The sequence below is a fragment of the Bombina bombina genome, chromosome 7 (assembly GCF_027579735.1).
Source record: "Bombina bombina isolate aBomBom1 chromosome 7, aBomBom1.pri, whole genome shotgun sequence".
Classification (NCBI taxonomy): Eukaryota; Metazoa; Chordata; class Amphibia; order Anura; family Bombinatoridae; genus Bombina; species Bombina bombina.
Window position 1 is genome coordinate 595,258,211 of NC_069505.1, and position 10,174 is coordinate 595,268,384.

At 38.3% G+C, this 10,174-nt stretch overlaps 1 protein-coding gene across 1 annotated transcript in view; it reads left to right on the forward strand.

The window, feature by feature from the left end:
• The window catches only part of LOC128667179 (peptidoglycan recognition protein 1), a 41,142-nt gene extending 36,665 nt beyond the window's left edge, over positions 1-4,477 (forward strand). The window contains exons 3-4 of the mRNA XM_053722108.1: positions 2,693-2,811; positions 3,160-4,477. Of these exons, the coding sequence (XP_053578083.1) occupies positions 2,693-2,811; positions 3,160-3,338 (298 nt within the window). The 3' untranslated portion in view covers positions 3,339-4,477. The remainder of the gene's footprint in view (positions 1-2,692; positions 2,812-3,159) is intronic.
• The last annotated feature ends 5,697 nt before the right edge of the window (positions 4,478-10,174 follow it).

Below are 10,174 nucleotides of genomic sequence, written 5' to 3' on the forward strand. Positions count from 1 at the left end.
ATTATTTTAGTTTTTTATTTTTATTTCCCTTTACCTAAGATTTCAGTTTGTTTTTCAATTGAGTTGTACAGTTTATAGGTCACATTAAAGGTGCAAAAAGTTCTGAAATGATTTATCTTTGTCTCATTTTTTTACATCACAGAAAACTGACATTTTAACAGGGGTGTGTAGACTTTTTATATCCACTGTATATGGATGATAAAAAATGAACTAGATTATCTTGTTATCTTTTAATTATTATTTGTATTATTAAACTATTAAATTATTCTATTTATAAAGTGCCAACAATTTCCAAAGCGATGTCCATGGGTACAAAAGATAAAAGTGCAACTCTGAGGCACTGGGTTTGGGGTGATGCCGTCTACAGTGTTAGAAAAGTCAGAAACCAGAGTAGACCTACAGGGGGGATTAGAAGGAACTCAGTCTTGGACATGTTAATGTTTAGATGGTGAGAGACCATCCAGGAAAAAATGCCAGATAAGCAGTCACTGACGTGAGAAAGGACAGAGGGAGAGAGGTATAAATACAAATAAAATTATTTTTCCAACCATACGTTAGTGACATCACTTAGCAATGTTTTCCTCTTAATGATTTTTTTTTATCTTACCCACTTTGCTACAGAAAATACTTGTCAGCTTATATTAATATTTTACAAAGAAATTCAATCCAGTTTAAAGGGACATAAGACACCTTGAGATTGTAATATAAAGATGGAGATAGTTTCGCTATTGAAAAACAGTTGCAGCAAATAAGGTAATAATCTGTTCTGAAAGCTTTCACACTGAGAATTCTGTTTATTTACACTAGGCAAACATCTATTTTTATGTCCCTTTAAGAATGGAATACAGAAGATGCCGAAAGGGGGAAAAAAAATCAATTTTGAGACAGTATTACGTTATTTGTGCATATGTATTTAAAGGGACATGAAACCCAATTTTGTTCTTTCCTGATTCAAATAGAACATACAGTTTTAAAATTTTATATTTTAGGATGTATTTAAGTTTAGGTTTATTTATTCGCACTTATTAAATCACATTTTTGCATATTCTGTTGTTCTGTATTTGTGATCATTGAAGTAGTGTGCAATACCCCTGGTCTATTTGAGGTTTTACCTTATACCGGTAATTTCCTTTTCTCTCTATTTATTTTGTATGTAAATGTATTTACCAGGCTGCACCTCCATATTTAAGTAATTTAAATTGTCATTATTATTACATTATTTCAGTATAGTTGAGCGAACTAAATTTCCCCCTTTTTTCTTTGCTTACAGTTTTAAACAACTTTCCAATTTACTTCTGTTCTCAAATTTGCTTCATTCTCTTGGTATCCTTTGTTGAAGGAGCAGTACTGGGAGCTAGCTGAACACATTATAAACAAATGAGAGAAGGCATATGTGTGCCGCCACAAATTAACAGCTAGGTCCCAGGAGTGCATTGTTGCTTATGCTTTTCAACAAAGGATACCAAAAGATCAAACAAATATGTAAATTGGGAAGTTGTTTTAAAATTGTATGCTGTCTGAGTCATGAAAGAAAAATTTTGCATTTATTAAATCTTTAAAGGGACCTTAAAGGGAAACTAAACCTAATTTGTTTTCTTTCATGATTCAGATAGAACAGCAATTTTAATAATTTTTCTAATTTACTCCTATATTTCATTTTTCTTTGTTCTCTTTCTATCTTTATTTAAAAAGTAGGAATGTAAAGCTTAGTAGCCGGCCCATTTCAGGTTCAGCACCCTGGATAGTGCTTGCTTATTGGTGGCTACATTTTCTGAAACAAAAATGGGCTTGCTCCTAAGCTTTACATTCCTGCTTTTTTTAATTAAAGACAGCAAGAGAGAAAAGACACATTGATATTAGGAGTAAATTAGAAAGTTGCTTAAAATTGCTGCTCTGTCTGAATCATTAAAGAAAGAATTTGGGTTTTGTATCCAATTAAACACTAAATAAATGTTAGATAGAATGAAGCATTCAAAGAAAAAGATCAGTCTGAGAATAACCGGTAGATGTATTTTATAAAGTTTCATTATCTGTTTAAATAGTGACAAAATAAGTGTAAAGTTTTAGGGGCCAATTTATCAATGTGCGAGCGGACATGATACAAAGTAACGTATCATATCTGCAGCACATCGATAAATGCTGACAGCATACGCTCTCTGCATTTATCATTGCACCAGCAGTTCTTGTGATCTGCTGGTGCAATACCGCCTCTTAAGATTCACGGCCAATCATCCGCTAGCAGAGGGTGTCAATCAACCCAATCGTATTTAGACCGCTACTTCATAACTACTGTTTCCGGCGAGTCGAAACAAGGGGCATCAAGCTCCGTACAGAGTTTGATAAATAGGCCCCTTAGTGTCTATAAAACAATGGGAGCTGCCATGTTGTAACTTAGGTTACCTTCTCTGCTGTGGCCAATTAGAGACAGTTATAGATAGGTCACTAGAGTGTACAGCCAATGGCTGTGTGGAATATAACAGTGTTCTGCACTTCTACAATTTCAGAATGGAATTACAGGAAAAGGGGACAAAATAAATAATGAATGTATATTGCAGAGTTTGTTTTATATACAATGTATCATTTTATATTAGCATATTATAGTAAATTAGTTATTTTTCTATATATGATTTATGATTTTATATTACTATATGAAAGTGTTTGATGTCCCTTTAATGACTATTTTTATATACAGCTTCCTTGTAGGGGAAGATGGAAATGTGTACGAAGGACGTGGATGGAATCGAGTTGGAGTTAGTGCTCCAAGCTACGGTAGCAGGTCTATTGGAATCAGCGTCATAGGAGACTTTACTAGTAAGTTTAAACTCAGAAGCCAAAAGGAATCTAGCATCATTGAAATCATCCGATCCGGGTTGATTAACAGCGGCATTGCCAGAAATGCTTGTGCAATGATAAATGCGGATAGCATATGCATTTAGCGATGATGAGCTGAGATGATTTGCTAAGTAAATCATGTCCGCTTGACACTTAATAAATCTACCCCTTTTTCTTCACTTCTGTATCTCCCACGTTGTTTGTCTTCTGGCTTTTTGATGTTTCACTCTCTTCATCTGATGATGTCATCATAACAAACCGTTATCACTCTCTTCATCTGATGATGTCATCATAACAAACCGTTATCACCCTCTCTCTCTTCCCTAGGCAGGAACCCCAATTCAGCTGCTCAGAATGCTGTAAGGAGTCTGATCGCTTGTGGGATCTCAAAAGGCTTTATCCAAAAAAACTATAGGCTGAGGGCACACCGAGATGTGACCAGTACATCATGCCCTGGAAACGCATTCTACAATCTCATCAAGAAATGGCCTAATTATAAAAAATAAGCTGCAACATTATATGTACTTGACGCAAACCCTTGTATCTCTTGCTCTGCTGAAACATGTACCTGCAACTATCACATCACTCTGTCCTATTAAATATTGCTACACAGAAAAGTCAGCATTAAAAGCAACTTCATAAAAATATGTCCAGCTTACTATATAAAAATACTATGGGGCCGATTTATTAAGCAGGGGATGCTGCTTTTTGTGCACGAGCTTCCTGGCTTACCGGAAACAGAATTTAATAAGCAGCGATCGTAACTTGCCCGCTACCTTCTAGGTGGCGGACTGCAATCATCCTGATCAGATACGATCAGGATGATTGAGACCCCCAGCTAGCGGCCGATTGTCCGTGAATGTGCAGGGGTCAGCATTGCACAAGCATTTCACCAGAACTGCTTTTGCAATGATAAATGCCGACAGCGTATGCATTTAGCGATGTCGGGCGGACATGACTCACTACAGCAAATCATGTCCGCAAGACATTTGATAAATCGGCCCCTATGTCTTAATATTATAATTAAAAAATCTCACCAGTTCCATGTCTTTGTGGATAAAGGACAACTAAATGCAGTAGAATTGCATAATTAACAAGTGCATACCAAAAACACAATGCGATAGCATTTAATCTAAATTCTAAATAAGCAGTAGATTTTTTTTCTGACAAATTTATTTTCCCCCCATCTGCCGGCCCCCTATATCATGTGACAGCCATTGGCCAATCAAAGACCGGTATATGTATATTCTGTGAACGTGTGCACATGCTCAGTAGAAGCTAGTGCCTCAGAAAGTGTGTATATACAAAGATTGTGCAAAATGTTATAATAGAATAAATTGGAAAATCTCTTAAAACTTCTGCTCTATCTGAATCTTGAAAGTTTCATTTTGACTTTTGTCCCTTTAAAGTACCTTGGTCTCAAGTGTTAACTGGGAAAGCTTGTGACAATATCCCTGCCCTTTAAACTGTATCATTGTGAAGTGGAACAAGGGTCAGGTTTATTTTTAGGGAAAATACATAGAAAAGTGTTATATGATGTTGTTGTCAAAACTGACTCTTCAAATTAATTTCTTAAGCTCTGTATCTACATTTATTCGCAAACAGTAAATTTAAAGTGAAATAAATGAGAAATCTATGCTTAAAATTGTGCAGTTGGTGTTTTAGAGAGTGATGCATGTATTTATTATTTGCCCTATATAAATAACTAGTCCTAAAGACTGTGTATACGGCCATTTTCTGTAGTGCAGCGTCCCATCCGCCCACGCTCCCGCCCGACCATGCCCAATCCTGACTAACCATGCCCTGTCATGCCCGATTCCGTCGGCCATGCCTCCATCATGCCTATCCCGACTGGCCACGCCCCCCACCACAGCCGCTCCCGCCCACCCTCTCTGCTGTCTCAGTGTCTTATCCTCAAAAACGGCTAGGTATGTTTGTTGTTGCGCAGTCTCTACTGCGCATGACAGCTTTGGACAAACATACCTGGCCTTTTATTATATAGGATATTGCAAGACAATAAAAACATTGTAGGGTGTGGGATGGGTAAGCCGGTCCTATAGACAGGATTGTACAGCAAAGAGGATATTATGGGCCAGATTACAAATGGAGCATTATTTATGCTAGAAGTATGCTTTTTGTGTACGTATTTACCTATTGAATGTGGGTAACAAATGATAAGTGAGATTTGAACCCAAGGCAATGGGCTTGGTGTAATCACAATGTTGCCAACTGTTATTGAGATTTCGGGTGTGTGAATTTCAGATGAGAGGAGAAATTGATATTTTGCAGGAGCAAATCAAGAAAATATTCTGACATGTTTTTCAGATTGATAAACTGACCTTTCCAATTATGGTAGAGGAAATGAAGGGCTAGATTACAAGTGGAGTGCTAAATTATCACACCCGCAAATAGGCAAATTTGGCCATTTATGGGCAAGCAATAATTAATTAGCCATTACATGTGGTTAGTTATTACTAGTGTGAACTCGCGGTAGAAATTAGCACTTATAAAATTAACCAGAGATCAGACCTCTAGTAATTTTATAAATCTGCCCCAAATACCCCAAAATACTATGTAGTGTATTTCTTTTTTAAATAAAGATAGCAGCATCTTTATTTTTTTAATAAAATTACTGCACTAGGCAGTATTATGGGGCTAAAGTTGGTGGTTAATATGTTTAGCAGGGAACTATAAGTTCCAGAATTCTGTGCAGCATAAAACCTCAAATCAGAGGTGGAGGGCGGAGCTTCTGCCCAGAACTGTACATAGGAAGTGAGTGGGGGTCTGGAGGAGAAGGAAGTAGCAGCTAAGGTTTCCACCGTTTTGGGTCGGGAGTAGGACAGCAGCTGCTTTGTGATTTGCTGTCTTCCCTGTCAAGCACTTCATGTCTGGGGCAAGGTTCCTCCCTCTTCTGCCTACAGAGGCTCCCTTTCAGACTCCTAACCAAGCCCAAAAATTTTAGATCATATAGGATGGGCTATATAAATGGATCATCTACAAAACATTTATGCAAAGATAAATCTAGTGTATAATGTCCCTTTAAACAACTATTTTTTTTGTTTTAATAGTTTTTTTATTGAGGTTTAAGAGTTTGTACAAAACAAATGAGTACAAATGTAAACAAATTACATCAGGTATACTGGTATACATAATATATATAAAATCTCGCAACACTGGTTTGGCAAAAAATATAAAAAAGTTGTAGAAAACAAAACAGGTATAGCTGTACATATATAGAAGAAAACATTTCTCCAAGTCAAAATATTATTTTTGCCTGATGTACACTCTAGATGGAACCTCTATTTTTTCTTTTGTAAGATAGATACCCCTCAACAAAAATACAAGACCTCTCTTGGGTCTAACTTTTTATATAAATATTATAGAGGGAAATGCAATTTTAAATAAAAACTACAAATATATGGCTATAAGTTAAAAATATATTAGTAGAGAAATAGATAAAGATAGCATAGAGATTACAATATCTTGTTCGCCTTTTTTATTGGAATACTAGAGATATCTAGTAAAAGTATTATTTTTATTGTGGTAGTTTCATGGGATACCACGCTGAAAGTCTCTGGGTTAATCGAAAAGCCCAGAGTACTTAGATGTGTGTGTGTGTGTGTGTGTGTGTGTGTGGGGGGGGGTCCTGAAATTTAGTTTGACAGGAGTCTCATGATATTAAGGTTTTGAGCCACAAAGGTATAAATATCATTAATTGGGTCAATAGAAGAGGTGGGGAGAATATAAACAAATTCAGTAATAATATCTATCATCTAGATATTATAGTGCTGCTTATAAAGACAACATGCTGCCTATTGACATCTGCTGAAGAAATGCACACTACATCAAGCTAACGCTATTCTCTCTCTTCTGCTTTCAGGTACGTGAATAGAGTACCTGTCAATCTGCAAAGTATTCACTGCACTCTGGTGTTTTTTCCTCTCCTGTAACTCTTTTGGTACGGGAATAGAGTCCCTGTCAATCTGCAAAGTATTCACTGCACTCTGTTGTTTTTTCCTCTCCTGTAACTCTTTTGGTACGGGAATAGAGTACCTGTCAATCTGCAAAGTATTCACTGCACTCTGGTGTTTTTTCCTCTCCTGTAACTCTTTTGGTACGGGAATAGAGTCCCTGTCAATCTGCAAAGTATTCACTGCACTCTGTTGTTTTTTCCTCTCCTGTAACTCTCTTTTGGTATGGGAATAGAGTCCTTGTCAATCTGCAAAGTATTCACTGCACTCTGGTGTTTTTTCCTCTCCTGTAACTCTTTTGGTACGGGAATATAGTCCCTGTCAATCTGCAAAGTATTCACTGCACTCAGGTGTTTTTTCCTCTCCTGTAACTCTTTTGGTACGGGAATAGAGTCCCTGTCAATCTGCAAAGTATTCACTGCACTCTGGTGTTTCTTCCTCTCCTGTAACTCTCTTTAGCTATGTGTATATTTATATTGAGCAAATGATTTTAGGTTGTTAATTTAGTCCTGCATTTGTTGTACCGTTATCCAATGTCTTACTTCAAATGTTTTGTTAATTGCCATGTGATGCTCAATCCTTATCAATACTTGCTTTTATTCTAAAATGTATAGCTGTCTTATGCCATAGTTTTAACCTCCTTCAAATTTTACTGTCTGTTTATTTAACTTATCTCACCCTGACCAGACCAGAATCTAACTTTCAAATTGGCCCTTTATTGTCTCTGATTTATCAATCAAGTAATTTAGTATAAGGAATTTAAACTTTCCATTCCCTGTAATCCCATTAACTTATAACCTTCCCATCTCCCAACTTATTTTCTTTAATTAATAATAATAAAGAGAGACACAAAAGTTTGGCGTTAGAAAAGGTCACTTATTTATTAATCAAACTGAATTATGCCTTTATGGCAGTATCATGAGCGATCCTCAAACTGTCAATCATAATAAATCAAAATCATAAATCCAAATCAAAATTAAATGCACCAGCATTGAATAGAAATATGCAGCCCACGTAACCAAGGAGCGTGACCGCGTGCAACTTAGGGGCGAAATTATTGGCAAATTGCAGGCAGAGAGATCTTCAGATTAGGAGGGCAAAATGAGTTTTACCGACAGACCACCACTCAATGACCCTGAAGTCTATGGACCTCCCTCCATTATCGCCATACCCACGTGCCAGGCTGCAATATTTACCGCAACATGTATATGAATGACAGTCCTAACCATGCTCAATTACTTGCAATCAACCAGCTCTGACCGACAAACCACAAGCTGATGTCATGCCACATGGTATCATGGCCCATAAAGGGTGAGAACACGGGAGGTCTTATCATGAATGGCACAATCACCACAGCATTTCCCCTATCTGTGTTTTTCTGATCACTCCATACTATGTGACTTCTCTTTATTTTGGCAAGCCTTGTTTATATCTAGAGAGGGTGGGAGGGAAATAAGACAAAATATTTTTTCTGCCATAACATGGTGTTCATCAGCTTATATCCCCTATGCAACCCCTCCTCCTAGTGACATCATGCATATTAATTAACCAATCCAGGAGAAGCATGACCAGCTGAAACTGTACACCTGGCTTACTCCCCCCACCCCTTATCTGGCTTACCTAGCTTCTAAACAATGACCTTGCTTAAAACAACAAACCACACCTTACCGCGCGCAACTCAGGGGTGAAATTATTGGCAAATAGCAGGCCGAGAGATCTGCAGATTAGGAGGGCAAAATGAGTTTGACCGACAGACCACCTCTCAATGACCCCGTAGTCTACGGACCTCCCCCCATTATTGCCGTACCCACGTGCGAGGCCACAATATTTACCGCCAACAAAAGAGGACCCTCTTACTGCCACTACCTTAACCATCCTTGTGACCTTTTCTTACCTCTAAGTAACTTTGTATCACCCTCCTGATGTCTCCGATGAATATTTCGTTACCATCTTTAGATAAGTGTACTCCATCGCCTCTGTACAGATTCTGGTTCCTGACGTTTGTTAATGGGTGCTCTATCACTCTCCCCCTTATTTCTTCCATCACCAGTCCCCACCCATTTTAGCTTGAACCATCTGAATGCTTCTCTTACCTGCTCCTGTAGCTCAATTGAAGGAACCAAACCTATGTCGTTCCCACCCAGGTGTATAATTAAGATATCGGGTAGACCTCACTTTCTCCTAGAGATCTGTGTTGTATCCAATTGTCAGGGATGTCAAAAACCCCTTTAATAGTTGGTGGATTGCAACTGCAGACAGTTAATTCGGAGAGAGAGTATATCTAGGATATGAACAATCCAATAGGAAGTCCTTGTTTGTTTGTTACAGGAGTGAAAAAACTGTCCTGTAATCCTCTGATTGTAGTGAATTAATCTGATGTCACAATACAGTGTTTTGGGGAAATATTTATTGCTCCAGTAAACGTTGCATATATTAATGCTTAGTATGCAGTCTATAGTATATCGTGGATGAGTTCATTCAGGAACGTTTACAAGCTAGACAGCAGGGAGTTTAGTGCTTATGCTGTACAAACAGAGCCAAGCTGCACAGAAGAGGGGGAAGTGGTTCAGCTGCAGCGTCTGTGCTGCGTCTCGGAGGGTGTGTACCTGTGCACCAATCAGATGCGCAGATCTACTGACAGGCAGAGGCAGAGCGTAGGATGTACACTAACTGTGTTTGCTGGGAACGGGGATTACCCGCGACGGAGTCCGGTAGCTCAAAGTGTGAGAACTCTGGAAAGGAGGTAGGGATTATGTTCTGTACTGTGCGAAGATCCGGTGACTTGTCTTGTGAACCGGTATGGCTCTAGGAGGATCGTTGAGCGATAGCCAGCCAGCTGATGTAGGGAATAGGTTCCGGACAGTTTGATGTTTGTTGAGGATCAGTCTTGTTATTACTGACGATGAGGTTAAGCGGATAGGACTTTAGTAAAAGCCCTGATTTAAGGTTAGCCTGGAGGTTCAGATTTTAGCTTCCTCTCACATGGAGAATCAGTATACTTCTAAACATTAATCGGCAGGTGGAAGGAGGAGGAGCAGGTTTAAGTAGAGGTGGAATTAAAGGTGTAGCTCCTATACCTGACACCAATAACTGGTTCCATTTCATCCCTCTCTTCCCTATACACGTAATTCCTGCTTCTTTAGAACTAAAACCTAAGTTTACTCCCTGCTTGGTTGCAGCTGCGTGTGAAGCTGCCCAGTGCACGTAGGAGTGTCTGATTATCTTATGGCTCTACCTGAAATGGACACACCAAACAACATATTAACATTATCACCACAACGTAAACATCAAACCAACTGTCTAAAGACTTTTTTTTTTATGGGCCTGATGTATTCCCTATATGCATTTGATTTCAACCTCCCCATCTTTTT